The sequence below is a fragment of the Solea senegalensis genome, linkage group LG19 (genome assembly GCF_019176455.1).
Source record: "Solea senegalensis isolate Sse05_10M linkage group LG19, IFAPA_SoseM_1, whole genome shotgun sequence".
NCBI classification, from domain to species: domain Eukaryota; kingdom Metazoa; phylum Chordata; class Actinopteri; order Pleuronectiformes; family Soleidae; genus Solea; species Solea senegalensis.
This window is the reverse complement of record NC_058038.1, coordinates 15,057,521-15,076,573: the sequence shown is the minus strand read 5'-3', so window position 1 is coordinate 15,076,573 and position 19,053 is coordinate 15,057,521. Positions and strand designations below refer to the sequence as shown.

The 19,053-nt window shown below is 42.6% G+C and overlaps 1 protein-coding gene across 1 annotated transcript; it reads left to right on the top strand.

Moving 5' to 3' along the window:
- Positions 1-2,214: 2,214 nt before the first annotated feature.
- On the top strand, positions 2,215-15,845 carry LOC122785021 (nascent polypeptide-associated complex subunit alpha, muscle-specific form-like). The gene is made up of 5 exons (XM_044050567.1): positions 2,215-2,897; positions 5,441-5,608; positions 9,090-9,214; positions 9,828-12,894; positions 14,094-15,845. The coding sequence occupies exons 1-5, from the start codon at positions 2,439-2,441 to the stop codon at positions 14,514-14,516; spliced, it is 4,242 nt and encodes a 1,413-aa protein (XP_043906502.1). The 5' UTR covers positions 2,215-2,438; the 3' UTR covers positions 14,517-15,845.
- The last annotated feature ends 3,208 nt before the right edge of the window (positions 15,846-19,053 follow it).

Genomic DNA, 19,053 nt, shown 5'->3' with positions numbered 1-19,053 from the left:
CAGGGAGTATAACACCTTTATTAACGATCTACTTGGTAAAGGTTATGCTGAAAAGGTTCCTGATGCAGAGCTGGAAAGAAGTGATGGCAGGGTCTGGTACATACCGCACCATGGTGTCTACCACCCGACAAAGGGAAAGCTCAGAGTTGTTTTTGATTGTGGTGCCAGTTACAAAGGACAATCTCTGAATGAAGAGCTGTTGCAAGGGCCCGATCTAACCAGCTCACTGATTGGAGTTGTGACCAGGTTCAGGAGGGAACCTGTGGTCATCATGGCTGATCTGTTCTGGAAGCGCTGGACAAAGGAGTACCTGCCTCTGTTACAGGAACGACAGAGATGGACTGGAGTCCAGAGAAACCTTGTCGCAGGAGATCTAGTTTTGCTAATGGACAGTACTGCACCTCGTAATTCTTGGATTATGGGACGTGTCTTGCAAACTTTTCCAGATCGCAAGGGATTTGTGCGTCAAATTCGGATTAAGACAAGAACCAGTTGCTTGGACAGACCCATATCCAAGGTGTGTTTGTTGCTGGAGAAGGAGGAGGCAGCATGAGGACGTTGCTGACCTCTATATGGACTTTGTGTTTTCGGACGTCAGATGGACTTTGCACTAATCGGTCATGACGACCAGAAGAAGGAATATTCGTTGTAATGACTTTATGGACTTGAGCAATTTATTAGACATTTTTGCATTATCATTGAAATTGATATGATGATTTATTATGTCTCCTATTGTGTTTTGAAATGTGAATTATTATGTGAGACCTAATAATTAGGGGCTGGTGTGTAAGAGACATACAGGCTGAAGATGAGCAGCACGGTGTGTTAGAGTGTGTGTGTGTTGCAGAGGGCGTGGTTCACCTGGGAGTGGGCGTGTGCACGGTGCGGAAGTGTGTGTGCGTAAAGGTGGGCACTCACCGGTGACGCAGAGAGAGAGAGAGAGTCAGGGTTGGGAGTAGCCGTAATTTTTGTTGACCGCTACCGCTACTCATTCATTCATTTATCACCTTTTTTTCCTGTTTAATCCGCCAGTCTCATTTTTATGTTTATCCATCCTTGCTGCGCTGTTTTGTTACAATAAATGCACCTAAGCATATTTGGATCTCAGCTATCTTTATCATAATCTACTATAGCGCGTTACAAATCTACGTACCTGAGGACCCAAACCTCATAGACTCTCAGCGGCTAAAAGGTTTGTGTTTGGAAGCCGCAACAAACACTTTTTTGTTTATTATTGTTAAAATGTTAACATAAAAAAAGGCTCCTTTAATTGTCCTGATGTTGTAAATGGATCAAAGTAAATTGGGTTTTCCCATGTGGTTGAGCAGGACAAGGTGCAACAGTTTTCTGACCGTAACTGCAACTATACTGTAGTGTCTCGTCACTCACAACAGTTTTTAGTTAATAGGCTGGTGGACGTGATGGGTGTTTGTTTATTATTGTAACTGATTGCTTTGTGGAATAAATGTTTGGATGGCAATCTTACAACAGTCTCGCCTTTTCCTGAGTCAGGAAATCCACTTCAGTGACAAGGAAGGTCCTAATTTGGTTAAGTTGCCACTACATGTATTATTATTTTAACTGGATTCCATTCATTTGGGCAGTCTAAACAAAGCCTTATCTATGGTGGCCCTGAAGTGCAAATCACCAACACAAATAGGAAAACACAACGGCATTAACTGAAACACAACAACATTAACATAAAACAAAAAAATATTCCTATGTGCGTTGGTAATTTGCACTTCAGGGCCACCGTACTTATCCCTAACCTTAACCGTAACCAGTTACTTACTAGCCCTAACCTTAACCTAACCACAATTTAACATCTCAACCCCGACTTTAACCTGAGCCTCAGAATGTGAAATAATCCCTAGTTTTTATACCAGGAAAGGTTCTCGAGATGAAAAACAAAACACAGCACATATGCGCACACACACACACACACAACTCCCTTCAGCTGTGAGAACTTTCACCTTAACCAACTTCAAATGAACAAATGTCAACACAGCATGTATGAGAGTGAGAGAGAGAGAGAGAGACAGGGAATCTTTTGGAAAACCCTCCAGGTCTTGTGACATACTGTAGGTGTGCATGTACCTATGACTGTGTGGGTGGGTGTGGTTTGCCTGTCAGGGTCACACCTGACGGGCGGTGCCACCAGTGAGGTATCTCTCTCCCTCCCTCTCTCCCTCCCTCTCTCGCGCGCTCTCTCTCTCTGGTCAGTCAAGTTGTTCACTCACTAACGGGAATGACAGTGAACGCACCATGGCTGCTCTCAGGAATAACAAAACGAAAACATGAAGCATTAACTCAGTCGAGTTCGCCACAGGCGAGGTTTGAAAGCAGCGGGAGTTTGTCTGGCTGGAGTTGTGTCCTTTAAAACTTGGTGGATTTCTTTTCTTTCATTTTTTTGTATTCAGTGTTCTGGTTTCACAGACATGGCTCTGTCCCAGGTCCAGTGCCTCGATGATAACCACGTGAACCCACGGACGCACGAGGCCAAGCCGGAGTTTCTGTACAGCGAGGACCAGCGGCTCGCGCTGGAGGCTCTGCTCTGTGATGGACGCGAGGCGTTCTTTAAATACCTCGAGGACCGCGGCCTGCGGGGCTTCCTGTCGGACCCGGAGCTGGAAACTCTGGCCGGGGCGGTGGAGCCCCATGACCCTGACACGGAGCTCCTCCCGCAGAATGCAGAGGAGGGGGTCTGCGAGGCGCGGCTATCGCTTCAATACTGGCCCGATCTGTCGGACACATCTGTGCCGCAGCTGGACCTGGGCTGGCCGGACTCCAAATCTTACCGCGGAGTGACGCGCGCTACTGTTTACACGCAACCGCCGCTGGATGGTCAGGCGCACATCAAAGAGATTGTTAGAAGGACGATTGCGCAGGCGCAGAAGGTAAAGACATGGAAATGAGAGCTAAAAACAGGTTAATCCTAAGAATATTGGAAAAGTAGCCATACAGTGTTGTGTTCACCTAAACAGCACACATAATTATTACACATGTGATAAGTAGCATGGGTTATTGTACTGTATTGTTTGGTGCAGTGTACACTCTATGGCACATTACCAAAGATAATTCCTACTCACAAATGGAGCCAAATCAGTTGTGGTTGGCCTTATTTCCTCTCTAGGTTTAGTGCTGTCTGCTTTTAAGACCTATAGAGCAGATGTTCTCTAATTATTTCTCAGCCAGGGACCCTCTACTGTACCAATTATAACAGGGACCCCCTTCACCAACTGATTAATTGTTCAACGAGTAAAATTAATACATGAAAAAGCCAACAAAAGCACATTTACAGACCCTCCTAAATGTTACACTGGACCTTTAATGGAGGTGGTCCATGTTGTAGTCAGTGTTGTAATGTAATGAAGTACAAATACTTCATTACTGTACTTCACTACAAAATTCACGTCTCTGTACTTTATTTGTATTATTGGAAAGTTTTTACTTTTACCCCACTACATTTCCTCTAATCAACTTTGTTATTTGTTACTACCATATCAAATCAGAAGAAGAGAGTTGGTATGGTCTGTATTTATACTGAGGGTCTTGATGGTTTGATAGTGGATAGTTTTGACATTCACCCATTCACATCTCTTTCATACACACTGCAAATGGGGTTAAGTGTCTTTCTCAAGGACACAGATACACTAGCAGAGCCAGGAATTGAACCCACAGCCTTCCAGTTCAAGGACAACTCGCCCTATCATCCCTATCCTAACTCCTCACTATTTAAGTACAGTACATGTCATATGCTTTTAGACTTTTACTTAAGTAATATCATAAAAAGTGATTTCAACTTCTACCAAAGTTATTTTTGGTAAGATACTTGTACTTTTACTCAAGTATCCCTTTTAGGTACTTAATACAAGACTGCCTACTGTATATATGATGTCCTTTTGTACTGTAGCCACGTATGTTCTTTGGCTCCTTGTATCAGAGGAAGCCATCCACAGAACTCGAGCGTCAAGATTATTTTCTTGACTTGTTTTCCAATCATTCAAAAAAACAAAAAACAGAACCTTTTTAACACCCCTATAGCTGCTGTACCCATTCAGAAGATTTACTGTGATCTTGTCACGGTGTTTTCCATGAGTGCACATGGCTCTCACTGAGTAGAGGGCACAGTTCAGACTGATGTTCAAATTAGAAAATCAAGACCAAAGTGCAACTCGCTTTATCAGGGACTGAGAGAACTCGACTGATCCACGGGATCAAGACACAACACTAGTGTCTACTTGTGTGTTCATGGGCCTGACTCATTCAAAGACAAAGGTGACAAGGTTTTATACCGCTGAAACGTCCCATGGGCATTTTCCCACAGTGCTTCTGACAGGAAGGAAGAATATGGATCCAACAAGAACAGGAGAAATAATTAGGTCTTCTTTTTAGTAATTACCCATTTAAAGGAAATCCTGTGCAGTTATGCTAAACTCAAAACCTGCTGAACGGCTTTAGTATTTATTTTTTTTTTTGGCAGGAGAGGAAACCGCTCTATATTGTTGGCTTGTAGTCACACTTGTTCATGCCTGTGGTTTGATCCCACTGCACAGCTAGTATGTTTACACAGTTTTAGAAAAAAATACTAAAACCAGACTTTTAAAATACAGTATATGCAAGCATATCTGTAAAGGTTATAGTCGTCTTCAGGAGTTAGCTGTAGTTAAATTGCACTAAATCGAATTTCTGTGGAAGTAATACTCGTGCGTAATGCAGTTGGGAGTTGAATTACTAGTATTTTTGCTCTCACAGTTGAAACATTAAATGTTTTTGAAGTTAAGGGATGGTAGAAAGTCACGGACTGGCACTCAACATGGCACCAATTAGCTGCCAGGTACAGTAACGATGTTTAAGTCTGTGATGTAAAAGGTCAAGCAGAAAACGCCAAATCCAGACAAGCTGAGAGGGGCCGAATTTCCACTGAGCATATTGGAGGTGGACACACTTCATTCAAGACATTGATTCCCTGCCAGAGTTTATATACTGAGACAAGGACAGTGGTTCAATTAAATAGTGTAAACAACCATGGCTGGACACAACTGTGCATGCAAACATACTGAGGGGCCTGTCCACATGTAAACAAGTGTAGGGGAATCTGCATAGTTTTGTCCATGTCCTGAAAAATACCTATTTTCACACACACTATTTTTACTTGAATGGAAAATACAGTTTCAGTGATTGGTCCACACATGGGCTGCAGCTGCACTGCACATGCACAGATTGTTCTTTGTGTGTCACTCTGTGTGGTCACAGTGTTTCTCTCTCTTCCTCTCTGTGTAGTAGTTAGGGTTATGCCAGAAAGTCGCTAGATCTGTCGCTTGTTTTTTTTTTTTGAAGGGCTTCTGAAAAGTCACCAAGCTTGTGTGTGTAGTTGTTTACATGCGTATGGTACACATTTATATATACACGTATTTCCCTGTAATGTGTGTGTCTCCAGGTGATAGCCGTGGTGATGGACGTCTTCACCGATGTCGACATCTTTAGAGATTTACTCGATGCTGGTTTCAAGAGGAAGGTTTCTGTTTACATCCTGCTGGAACGTACAAGGCTACCTCATTTCCTCTCCATGTGTCAGAGGGCCAACATGCATGCTGGATACCTCAAGGTGAGTTTTTTTTTTTTAAAGTAATAACATTGTTAAATCACATTTTATTTGGTTGATAAATGTTACCGGTTAAATTTGATTTATTTTATCAGAAAATAGAGATAGGGCCTGTCATTTTTTCCAAAAATCAAGTTCAAACACATTTTACATGATATGCTAAAAATATATCAGCATAGTTATAGCACAATATTCTAACCCACAAAAGTTATTGAATAACATATTTTCAGTGTGGTCCATGATACAGACGTTGTTAAGAAAAATATGAGACTGCTGAAGAGCTGGGGTATAAGTAGAGAGCACTGATGAGCTGATTAGTGGCGGGTGAGTCCAAGGTGCAGGTGAGCTGATAGAGCACAGAGACACAGGCGGGAAAGACAGGAGTCTTGCAGCTTCAAAACATCGTCGAAATATTCAAAACATTATCCAGTAAACCGAAACAAAAGACATAATACACAGAAACACCATGTGATTCAGAGCTAACACCACCAAGCATGCAATAACATTCCCTACATACACACACACACGTGACAATATTCTTCCTTATTACCATTACTATTAATAATGTGGGGTGTAGAGCAGGTGCTAAAAAAGTACCAGGTATACCAGGTACTATCGTGCCGTGCCGAGAGGAGTCGAGCCGAGCCGGTGGAAACACACCATTTTCTCTGGTTTGGAGAATTCCCAGATGTTCCCAGAGGCACAGAGATTGAAACAAATCAGAAAAAAAAAAATGATTAGTGAATGAAATGATGTGGTGAAAGTAAGACATGCAACTGATTTCAAGAGGAGATTTCTTACGCCTGAATAAGTCAAGGCACAATCTATCACGCGGTCCATCAGCAGCAACAACAGTCATCAAACCCTTCCAGCTGGCACCTCAAATACAGTAGATAAATCTTTATCGTCGGCTTGATTACCTGGTTATGAAATGATACGTCAAACAGAACTCGGTCCTGTCAGAACACGTCAGTACAGCCGTTGTTTTCAGTTAGATTCATTCTTGTCACATTAATCATGCTCGGTGCCAAGTCATGATAGCTTTGGCTTCAATTAACAACGTGAGCACCTCTATTTGTGGTGTCGTAATTCTTTTTTTTTTTTATGCGAGAGCAACAAATGATCGTTTTAATGGCGAGGAATGCAGTGTTTGTTGGCGGATGTCGAGCTTTTTACTCGTTGTCCTCTTTCCTTCAGGGAGTACAACAGCAGAGGCGTCCCTAATGACGTTCAATGTGATTTTTAACTGTTGACTATGCACTAATTTACTTCAGTGCTTAGTAAGTACTAATGTAGGAAACTATAATTGACGTTAATAGAGGTTCATAAAAAAATTTGGTTGCACACACACACACACACACACACACACACACTCAGTGTATGCCTTGGAGGGACAAAAGTGTAACAGCCTGACAGACTTTCAGCACCATCTGGATCTGGACTAAATTCGCAATGGCAGTAAATGCCACAGCCTCGCGTGGGTGTTTGTGCCGTATAAACGTAAACATGTTGATATTGCATGTCATGGCAGCTCCTCGGCAAGTAGCGTTCTATTTGGCGCCGCCTCGGCCTCACTTTTGTCTTGATTATCTTCACAGAACGGCGTACAAACCTGCTGACGGTAATACAGCTGGACATTTTACACTTTAGCCCCAAAGTGGCCATAAATTAAATTAGCCGGATATTTGGTAGCCGCGTATTAGCAGCCTCCTGGATTGTGTTCTTTACGTTCAGTGTCAGCACGGGCCCGTTGTTGCAGTACTTGTGTTCCCGTGCACTTTTTAACCGTCGCAGGTGATAAAACACCTTAGATATTGTATGTATGATACTGAATGTAAAATTGAGTCGGAATTTAATGCCACAACAATTTTATGTGTCTGTATCTTAGTTATATACAATATTCTATATGTGCTTTCTAAAGGTTTCTAAAGGAGTGCATTTCCTCTTGCAACTTTGCTTCCTATGGACGCTGTGATGAAGTTCCCCACTGCCCCTATATAAGGGTGTCCTTAGAGGAAATTATACTTCACACTCTGGACATGCCTACATTAAGTGTATAGTACTAGTGGCGCCTGTCCCACTGTTGCACACTGTCGTCCGTGCACACCACGGATAACCTGGTTCATATGATGCCCCCCCGGAAGATTATCACTGTGGCCACTTTGTGGTATTCGAGGAATTCGAGGAAAAAAAGACAGCTGTGTAACGGTGATGGGGGTCTAACAAACATAAATAAAAGTCTGCCCCGAAGCTGACACTGAGCTGCTAAATGAGTGTTTGACTGGCGGAGGAAAAGACAGACGTGACAGCTTGAGTTTTTACTGTAAGCTGTAAGTGACGAGAGGTAATAAGCAGATGAGTTGTCGTGTGAGGTAAGCTGTCGTAAGCAAAGAGGTAGTGCCACGGTTGTCTTTCTCTTCAGTGGTCTAATTAGGTTTCCGGGCATTTTACACCTCTGTTATGGTGATCCGTCAACCTGAAACATGTTGACTTCGACTCTAGTTTAAGTATTTTTCACAAATAAATCAACACCTCTATATAGTTTGTTCTTAAAGCGTGTTGGCAGGTTGTAAATCCATGCAAGATTCCTCAAATGACAGTTTAAATGCTCTTCATTTCGAGCTCAGCACTGACAACAACACACACCCAGAAATGCAATTGGAATAGTTTTTTATTTAATCAGTCAGCCAAAGGAATGTACTGAGGGAAAGAGAGAGTGAAGAGAGGGAGGAGGAAGAGTGTTCTCAAAAAGTGAAGCAGCTACTGTAGAACCCGCAGCTGCATCAGTGTTTATCACGGCCCGCTCTCTCTGACTCACCTGATGCAGTTCAAAGTACAAAGACACAAAGGGTCAAGCTGAACTTGCACTCATTCCCAAAAGAGATGAAGTAAGTGACATGACAACAGTGTCACGCCCATTAAAAGGACCATAAAACAGAATATCACATAAATTCTATTCATCTATAACACCCTGTCTCTATAGGCTATGAAAAGAAATACAGTTGAAATTGAAAGTTCACTATAAGTAACCAAATATCACGTTGACACGGATTCTTTCCAAGTTGATGAGGATGAAAAACACCATTTAAAAATTGCGGACAAGCAATGGATGAAGGGATACTGTAGGTCAAAACTTATGACCTTCAGAAATCAGGACAAGATGGCTGGATGTTTCCAGGACACATGTTTGGCTTAGAATAGTATTTTAACACCACTGAGAAATGCAGACATTGAACGGTGAATCACAACTTTTATATCCTTGTGATTCATTATGTTCAGATATCAGCACACATCCTTGTGAAAGAGGAACTGAGACGTGATTTTTGTCTTTAACTCAACGTTCCTTTTATGTGTAATCTCTTAGCAGTGTTTCTGTGACGGATGGACCACCATCCAGCTATAATCATACTAACTGTACAGTCACACCTGTAACACCGTCAACGTGGCTGTTCTCAATATCTGTGTGTGTGTGTGTGTGTTACAGCACCTTCGTGTTCGCTGCGCCGAAGGGGCGGAGTTCTGTACTCGGTCATGTGCCAAGGTCAAAGGGCAGCTGGGACACAGATTCATGTTCATCGATGGGGACAAAGCCGTGTCTGGGTCGTACAGGTCAGTGTACTTTATCTGTGTGTGTGTGTGTGTGTGTGTGTTTGTCATTGACAATGTGACAAGGAGATAAAGTCAGACAATGCCTGAATGAAAGATTATCTCCGTGTGCTCCACCTGGGTTCAGATAAAGATAAAGAATATACTGTGTCTATTAATGTTCTGTAACATTAACTTTTTTTACAAACTAGATGAACTGGTTGTGAATGTATTGAGTGTGCCGCTAACATAAATGCATGCACAGTGCTATGAAAAGGAAGGGTCTTTCTGTCTGGTTGATTTGATGCATGCACATCATTTATTTATACACAGATTTCCAACTGCAGGATTACAAACTGGAAAGAAACAAAACATTAGGATATCTTACTTACTTATTGTTGATTAGCTGCGACCCAGAGTCATCAGCAGAAGCTCTGTATCTCACACTTTTGAACTTTAAGTATTTCCCAGAGCCCAAACAATAGCAAAAATGTCACTTGGCAGACGCTACAGTTTGAGCACTGCTGCATTCTAGAGATTCCTAGAGACTGCCTGCCAGGTTCTGTTATTTGACGTTTACTTGGCCTTAGTATTTTTTTAGGAGAGTGACACAAGTCTGTTTTGTCATGTCATGTAGTTTCACCTGGATGGCCTCGCGACTGGACAGAAACCTCATCACCGTGGTGACTGGCCAGGCAGTGGATGGCTTCGACCAGCTGTTTCGCTTCCTTTACCTGACCTCCAGCTCCGTTGACCTCCGGCAGGTCACCACGGAGCCAGAACCTGAGCCAGAGCCCGCCCCACTGCCGGCTGCTGTTGCCCCTCCTTCTGCTGCTGATGTCAGGAAACTGTATAATCCCAAATATGCACTAGTAGCTGCAGGAAATCTGATCTCATCTACTGCGAAAAACAGCACCAAAGAGCCCAAAGATGACAAGAATGCAGATGTCCTGGATGGCAAGAAGATGAGGCGTAGTAAGGACACTATACAGGAGGCTCCTCCCCTCCACCCTGGACTTATCAATTTAGAGAAGGCGTGTTTGATCTCATACCTGCCCACTTGGCCAGAGCCTGACCCCCCAAGTGATGTAATTGGGTTCATTAATATCCGTGATGCCAGCAAACCAAACCAGGTCCACCTGCAGAGATCTGAAATGTTTGAAACAAGCCAAGCAATTAGGTTTAGCAGTCCATTCAGCACGCCTAAGGAAGCACCGCTGGAGGTTGCCCAGCACAAACACGAGAATGTGAATAAACCTCAGTCAACACAAAATGAAACAAAAGCTGTGGAGCCTGTGGTGGACAGTAATCGTCCAGTAGAACACAGTGCAGAGCCGAGGGATGTGAAAACTAAAGAAGAAGATGTGTCTGAACAGAGTCTAGCCACATCTGTGCCAAACCCAGAACCTGCAAAAGACACAAGTAAGACTCTCAACACAGAGAATGAACTGCATTTAAACACAACCACCAAACAAAATCCAGGCCAAAACAGCACTACATCCCATGTCAGTGAACATACACTGTCTCAGTCCAGCAGCAACTCATCCACCCCTAGTGCTAGTAGTAGTTCACACACCACACCAACAGTCACTACAAGCAGTCCAAAACTGCAATCCCCCTCAGGATCAATCCCTGAAAAAGAGACAGAAACTAGTTTAAACACACAGAGTTGCCCCGCTTACTCAAACTCAGAGACAGAGGTGACACAGATAGATTCACGCACACAGGCTCTTCCCATGCGGCCACACAGTTCCCCCGAAATGACTCTTAACATCCAGACTGACCACAGCCACATGCACACTTCCTCCGCTTCTCCCGTGCAACCTCAGTCCGTCAGTCCCCCCTCCCTCTCTGAAAAAGACAGCACAGAGCTCTCAAGGACAGATATCAGTGATGGCACTTCTGTGCCCTCCATCAGCTGCTCCACCCCTGTCCCGCCTCTTATCTCGTCTACAACTCTAGATCCTCCCGTCCCTGCATCCTCCGCCGCCTCATCTTTGACTATGATTGCTCCCATCCCCAAACCCCGCACTGTCCAGCTGGTTATCAGAAACGACGGAACCAGTGAAGGCCAGAAGCTGCCAGAGGTCAGTGTCGTCAGGAGACCCGAGAGCCGAGACAGCACGGGGCCACTCATGGTCGGCAGTGAAACAGATGCAGCGAATGTGCTGCAGACACAACCGGAAAAAGAGCCAGAGACTCTCGCACAAGTGCAGGTGAGCGCTGAGGTCAAACCGGGAGCCCTAAAGGACACAGCAAGCGCAGGAAACCCTAAAGGAACAACACACCCACATCAGAATGTGACTTCCCAAGAGACAAAGGATGATGAAACAGTTAGCACAGCTGTGCCACCACTGTCACCTGCTGCTCCCAAACCACACGGGCAGTCAGATGTTTTGACTGTTGATGCACCAAAGGCACATAGTGAGAATAATCAAGAAGTAATTACAAAAGGTGAAGTTAAAAACAACAGTTTAATGTCATCAGACTTCAAAACACCCTCAAAGACAGACATGGATAGTGTAGCCACAGTACAGACAGACGCCAAGGCCTTAGATAAAACCCTACTAGGCTGTGGGTTCACAAAGGAGCCAAATGAAAAAAGTGAAGCTGTGATGAGATGCAAAACATACCTTGCCAGAGCTCATGAGCCTCAGATAATATCATATTGCGAAGTCAATTCACCTGTTGTTGACGTGGACGTCCCTGCCAGGACTAATTCACGCACGTCCAACAACGGTGGCAGTCCGAGTGTCACACCAGCACGTCACGCAGACGACGAGCCAAATGTAGAGGAACATAACGGACACGACGGTGTGGCCACTCAAGAATCTCAAAAGACTCCCAAAGCACAGGGACGCTCATACACTCCTGAAAGGTCCCGGCGCTTGAATCTTGTCAACACACACATGCATTCCCCGACCACTGAGAAACATCCACAGCCGCCCTCTCCTCTGGTTCGCACTCCAACACCTGATGATTTTATTCCACGCACGCCTACGCCAGGCTCGCACACGCCAGATCCACGGAATCATACTCTAGACTTCCGAACACCCACGCCAGACATGAGCGACGGGTACTTCTCGCCCAGGGAAGGCTCCATTCTATCTACCACGTCGGAGGAGTATTACGAATGCATGGACTCGCCGACCCATGACCCTGTATTTCACCAAATAGATTATCTTTTCCACGGGACGACAGTGGACTGCGATTGCTTCGCATGCACGAATGCGAGTCCACTACACATAAACACTCATGCTAGTGAAGCGAGGAAGAGTTTGTCCTCTTCCTCGCTGGAGAAACTGGAAACGGGGTCGACGGAGATGAGAGCAAAGAATGAAGAACAAGAGGATGCAAAGGGGATTGTGGCAGATCTTTCCCAGGAGATAGAGAGGATAGGCAGCAATGACAGGAAGACATTAACAGATCACTTTAAAGAAGCCAAAGAATTGGCAGAGATATCTGGAAACAACAAGAAGACCCAACACCAAGTTGCTAAAGGAAAACAGTCGGCAGTGGACGATGGAGGAGTGAGCCCAAGAGAAATAATGAATAAGGCAACAGGTGCGAAGAGAACAGTAGCTGGTGACCTAATGCCTGACCGAGGGAAACCAGACAAAGAGAAGTTAGTGGATGAGGCAGCAGTAAGAGCAAGCAGCGTGGAGAGGAGAGTCCAGTCATCCAGAGATACTCAAGGACAGAAGGTATGAGCCATAAAGCAGCAGATTATGTGTTAGCTGACCGCTGGCTGTAACATTAGTGGGATCAATCCTGGCTGCACGCTCGCCCAAAAACTTCAAACGTGTCTCGTAAATTGTTTTATTTTTTATGTTACTCATTTTTCAAATTTATAATGGGAATTTGCAAGCAACATTTTGTTCAATCATTTATCATTTGTATTATTTATAATTTAAATATTTTATTTAAAGCTGCTGTGTAAAACCTTTTTTTTTTTTGTCGATATTGTTTTGCCTGTAAAAATAAAATACTGTACGTTGCATCTGAAAACAGGCTCTGTCAATCCATACAATCAGACCCGACTGAGGGAGCTCCTGTGTGTATACAGCGGCAGCATAGGGACGGGCTAAGGACATGGATGTGACCAGAGAGGAGAAAATAAAGCGCCATGAAATCTAAGCAAGCTGTGTATTGTCGTTGGTGTTAAACTGGATGAGAAACACCACACTGCTTCCTTGTGTTTTCGGTCGTACTTGAACCTGTTTGCATCTTCCTTTCCTTGTGTGACGTCGTTGTTGTTGTTGTCTCGACATGAAAAGAATCATTTCTTGTGTGCAGTTAACATGAGATCCGAAACACAGAGTCGTGTGGAGCTAATAGACTCAGCATTTTGGGATCTCGTTTGACAGTGGTTCCTGTTCAAAATGACGCTGTACACCTTCAATCATGAGGATTTAAGCGAAGTCTGGAGATCATTTGTCCATCTGTCACGTGTGAGGTTCAACCATAGTTTAGCAGTTCTATTCGTGTGCCTGCACGTGCGTGTGCATCCGGATCTTTTGCGTACGCCCCAGCAGAGCTTTACCGAGTTGAAACACACGACACTTGTTCATTATTGAACGACGGGGTGAATTAATTAAAGCGACATCGTTTTAATGAAGCGGCACACACGCTCACACACTGGTATATAATATTGATGAACCTGCAAAAGACTGACGGCTTTTAACTCACTCCGTGTCGTTCATGTAATATTACATGATAGAACTGCTATCTGTTATTTGCAGCACAGGAGCGTTTATGTCACTCAGGAGTGCATTTGTGTGGAAACGAGTAGATGAGTTGCACGCATCAACATCAACATAAAAAATGTTGTGTTTTATTATATTATTTTAAAACCTAGAAATACATTTAATTCTCTCTGTCTTGTCTTGTCTTCTTCATCAAGTCTCCGGCAGGACAGCTGCACGCCTCTCCGTCGAGGTCTCCTCGCAGACCGCCCTCCAGGCCAACCCCTCCACAGTTGACAGTGGGTGCTGTCGGGTCTGCAAAGCAGAAGCAGGTTGAGGTTTCCCACAGCAGGGAAAGCGTTGTTTCTCCACAGGCTCCCGTGGCGAACAACTGGTCCAAAATGAGACATTTGCAGAATCAGCAGTCTGCCCCAAATGCCCAGGCCTCTGTTCCACGCACACGCTCAAACGCAGAGTCGCAGCTCTGTCGTCATTCTCCAATCCAGGAGGCACCTCCTCAGGAAGAGGGAAAGTCTCCATTTGCCTTCACTTTAAGCAAACTGTACAACCTCAAAGGTCTGAAGAGCAAGGTAAGCCTCCCACAGAGCAGGAAGCACAGCAGCAGCTCTCCAGCAAAATGAACATAACGAGCTAGTTAGTCTGTATGTCTTCTTACAAAGAAATAAACATCACGCCTGGCGTACTTTACTGTATATGGTACTGTAACATAATAAGTGAGAGATGGTTAAAATAAGAAAATGTGCAATATGGAAATCATTTGTCCTCTCAGGACAATTCTGCATCACCTTGCTTTTGAACTACGACCCTCTGCTTTGGTATTGTATGGTGGAGGACACAGTTTAATGGGACAACGTGTAATTATCAAGTACCAAATGTCAAATTCATACCCGAAATACCAGAAATCTTTGCATCAGCCTGTATTTTGTCCTGTGCCTTAAATCTCTTTATGATCCAAGATCGTAAAGATTGTCTTCCATGCATATTTCATGTTTGCAATTCGTCCAAGTCCGAATTAACAGTGTCAACAACAACAACAAACATGGCCACGGTGAAGGAGGCTGACAGTGTGCTATACCTCAAACCGCAAACAATGAGCTGGTTTGTCGACGTCTTTTCTGTCAGTGTTGAAGTATTGGCTCCACTGCCCGGCCATGATGTCTGGTAATAATGCTTCTTTTGTCTAATGTCGTTTCCTGTATCAGTACTGAAAGGAAGTTCTGTCCGTTTCCATTTATGCTTCATGTAAATAACGTGAAATATCTCTGCAACTTTACATTACATGTCATTTAGCAGATGCTTTTATCCAAAGTGACTTACAATGGACTTGAGTACAATCAGCCAGGGGTGGAGTCGAACTTGCGACCATGATGTCTTTCGCACGCAGGGTACCGGTCTTAACCACTAAGCCACTTCACCCTAATTTAAATAATACATGGCTGTCTTTTTCATCATGTCATAATGAAGCATTTTAAACCAAAATACTTACATGTTGCCCTTTCATGTTGTTTTCCACTGTGTTGTTCATTAGTGTCTATGGACATTTGGACAGATCTATATTAATATTCAGTTCTGTTTGTTGCCAGGACTCAAATTATATAAAACAACAGACACAAATTCAAGATAAGCTTCTTCCAGTGTGCTGTTACAGGTAATTCCTTTTCCTCCAAGCATTTTAACATTTTGTTAGCGAACAAATACTGCACATAAATGTTCAAAGGGTTAACATGACAATACAATGAATACAACTTATAACTGGTTGCGTAGTATTGTTTACATGGGTTGAATGGGAGTCTTTGCCCCCTATTTATATTAAAAACAAGTCATTTTCCCTCTTCTGTGCATCTGTAAATGCTGTAAAATTGACTGTTAACTGCAACATTGTTGTTTTTCATTGTCAGACTATCTAATAGTCTGACAATTGTGTGCTGCACATTAAAAGAGTAAAGGACTCAGGTTATTCATTTATTCTTTGCACAAAACTCATATGTACACTCAAAATGAAATGCTTTTTGCCTGACAGTAATAAGTGTGGGAGACAGGATGGCGCCCTATAGTTTCCCTCCAGGAAAAGCTCAGAGTTACCTTTTTCAGATTGACATGTCGTCGTCAACAGAGAGTAAAAACAACTGACTTGCAAAGGGAAAGATTAGAGAAACAGTCATTTTTGTACAATTACTTTATGTTTGTGGGTTGTTTTTTTTCTATTTTTTGTGCATAGTGGAAGAAAATGTAATATTTTTATACAAAATATTGATTGTGGATCATGAATAACTGCTATTTTGAGCCGTGGCAGGCTGGGTTGCATTCTGGCTCATGTATGCAGTAATTACACCCTGGTATTATGAAAAACCTCAAGCAGAAGACTTAAGACTAATCATTTGTGTCAGTCCCAGGAAGAGCTGAGGTGCTTCATCTTTCACAGCACGTCACAATTCTGCAAATATCACACACACACACACACAGTTGTGAGCTGGCACCATATTTCCAGAAGTAAACAGTGCAGTGAAAAGGATCCCATTATAGATTCTCATATCAGATGTTTCATTTAACCTATGAGGGAAGGTTCATGTGAGTCTGAGGTGTAGATTTGTAGAAAATGTTTATTGTAACAGAAATAATTGGTGTGATTTATGTGACGTTATTCTTTGCATGTGCAGAAAATGGACAGAGGTCTATTTTATTACGGAGAAGAAAGTTGTGAAAACATGCTGCACATTCATGGTTCTTTGTCCACGGTGTACAAAGGCCAATCCCCCTCATGTGGAGGAAAAAGTGGTTGACAATGAATGAAATAACTCTCAATTCATATGAACACACAGGGACGAGGCTCCTCTCCACACGTCAGCATTATTTAAACCTCCCGTACTGTCATAAATCCAAATGTCTTTGTCTACTTAATCTGGGATATGAGACACAAGAGACGCTTAAAACGACTGTATACTATGAACAAAAAAAAAGTATGGCCATACAGACGTGGGAAGAAATATGCTTTTGGAATCGTTTCATGTGTCACATATCTGCATTTAGAAATGAGTCACACACACAGTCAAGCTCGCACGCACTCAATTCGCAAGAAAAGTGTGAGAGGGGACCAAGGATTGAAATGCAGGAAGTACAGATAAAAAGAAGATGTATATGCAGAAAGTGCAAATAAACCCTGATGTAGGGAGATATGAACAGACAGAGATACACAACACAGACACAGCACAGTCTGCAAAATATATTCTGTTGACTTTCTTATTATTATACTGTTGTTTGTGGGTTAATATTACAGTGAAACACACCAGAAGGGTTGGGAAGTGTTCCTGTATTTGTCTTGTTGTGGGCAAATCCAATGGAAATACTAAAGCCAGTTACAACTGTCAGATTCGGCTAAATTAAAAAAAAGAAAGTGCACACATGCACTCATATCATACAGAATGAACAGCAGCTGTGTACAAGGGTTTGACTCAAAATAACCAAGAGCAGATGGTCATGGTAATGTAAGATACAGCTCATCCTTTTACTTGGTCTTTTCATGCGGCTGTCTACAATAAAATAAACGTGTTACATTGTCAACCTCACTTTATTTTATTTTATTTTATTTTATTTTATTTTATTTTATTTTATTTTATTTTATTTTATTTTATTTTATTTTATTTTATTTTATTTTATTTTTTTATTTAAAAAAACAAAACAGAATGTGTTGCAGACACAGGTAGCCATTATGGTCCCACCCCCCTTTTATGTATGTGAGTAGTGCGTGTGTATGTGTGTGTGTGGTGGGCATGGCTGACCTCTATCCTAAGCCCCTCCCAAACACAGCACCTGCAGTTAATCATCTCATCAAGATTCCACTCCTGCTTTACTTAATACCCAGCTCATCACTTCATTCAGTGATCTTGTGACGTGAGATAACATTGTGTTATAATATATATATATATATATATATATATATATATATATATATATATATATATATATATATATATATATATGTATATATATACATATATATATCTATATATATATATATATGTATATATATATATATCTAGCAAACTTCTTGTGAGTTAAGTGTTTTCTCAGTTTTTATAAATCTATTAGTTAGACCAGTGTTTCTCAATCCTGGTCCTCGGGATCCACTGCCCTGCATGTTTTCAATGTGTCCCTGCTCCACACACACCTGATTCAAATGAATGGGTCGTTATCAGACTTAGGAGGACGAGTGGAGTCAGACCAGGCCTCGTCATTTCCTGTTTGGTCACCACAGCTCACCTGATGTCTCCCAGCCTCTCTACTTGGAAAAATACTGATTTTCTGCCACAACTCATCATGACCAGCCGCTGCTTTGCTTCAGCTGCTGTTGATTTTCCAGGGGACTCTCAAATGTGGTCAGTCTGCTTCATCTTTTTTCTCTAGCTTGGGTTTTTATTCGCTGTCTTTCTAACTGTAATTAGTTCTGTCGTGTGTGTGTGTGTGTGTAGTCCGTGAGCCCTGCGTCACTAACATGATCTACATCCAGCCAATATCCAAATGGCGGCCCGTGGGCCACATGTGGCCCAGACGCAACCTCTTAGTGGCTCAGCCGGTGGTTCCACCAGAGACAATGAGGGAAGAACTCGACAAACAAATGTATGCACTTTTGAGATGCACCTGGGTTAAATAGGACACACTCGTTTATTTTTAAAGAGAAACAACTGAGCATTTTAGTTTTTTTTTTATGCACTGAGGTGTATGAAGGACCGAATGAGCAACATTTTTATTTCAAGGTGAAAAACATCACTGCCACTACCTCCAGATTCTGTAAAGTTATTTTATTATTTTTATGCCATTTTTTTTATAGACCTTTCATACATTTGTGCTAGTTTTTATATTTTAAAAGTTTGAAAATGTGGCCCAGCTGAGATTGGTCTCAATGGTCAGTGTCAGATGCCCTAGCTATCTTAAATTACAATAATGATCATATTGCATCCCCCTACCTAGCCCTAAATGCCTAACCCCCCTGATATAAACCCTAAAACCAGGTCTTAAGCTACAAGCAGCCCTTTCAAGTGTGAGCGAACATGATGACGAGCCAGAATATCCACACTTTCCCAACATATTCTATGGTTTATGTGTTGTTTTGTTTTTTTGGGTCCCTATAAATATTCACTTACAAGCGCGCGCACACACACA

Excerpts from the sequence above, each read along its gene's own strand:
- LOC122785021 (XM_044050567.1), top strand. The coding sequence starts at position 2,439 with ATGGCTCTGTCCCAGGTCCAGTGCCTCGATGATAACCACGTGAACCCA. Across the intron at positions 5,609-9,089 it reads TGCATGCTGGATACCTCAAG|CACCTTCGTGTTCGCTGCGC; the intron begins GTGAGTTTTTTT and ends TGTGTGTTACAG. Across the intron at positions 12,895-14,093 it reads GAGATACTCAAGGACAGAAG|TCTCCGGCAGGACAGCTGCA; the intron begins GTATGAGCCATA and ends TTCTTCATCAAG.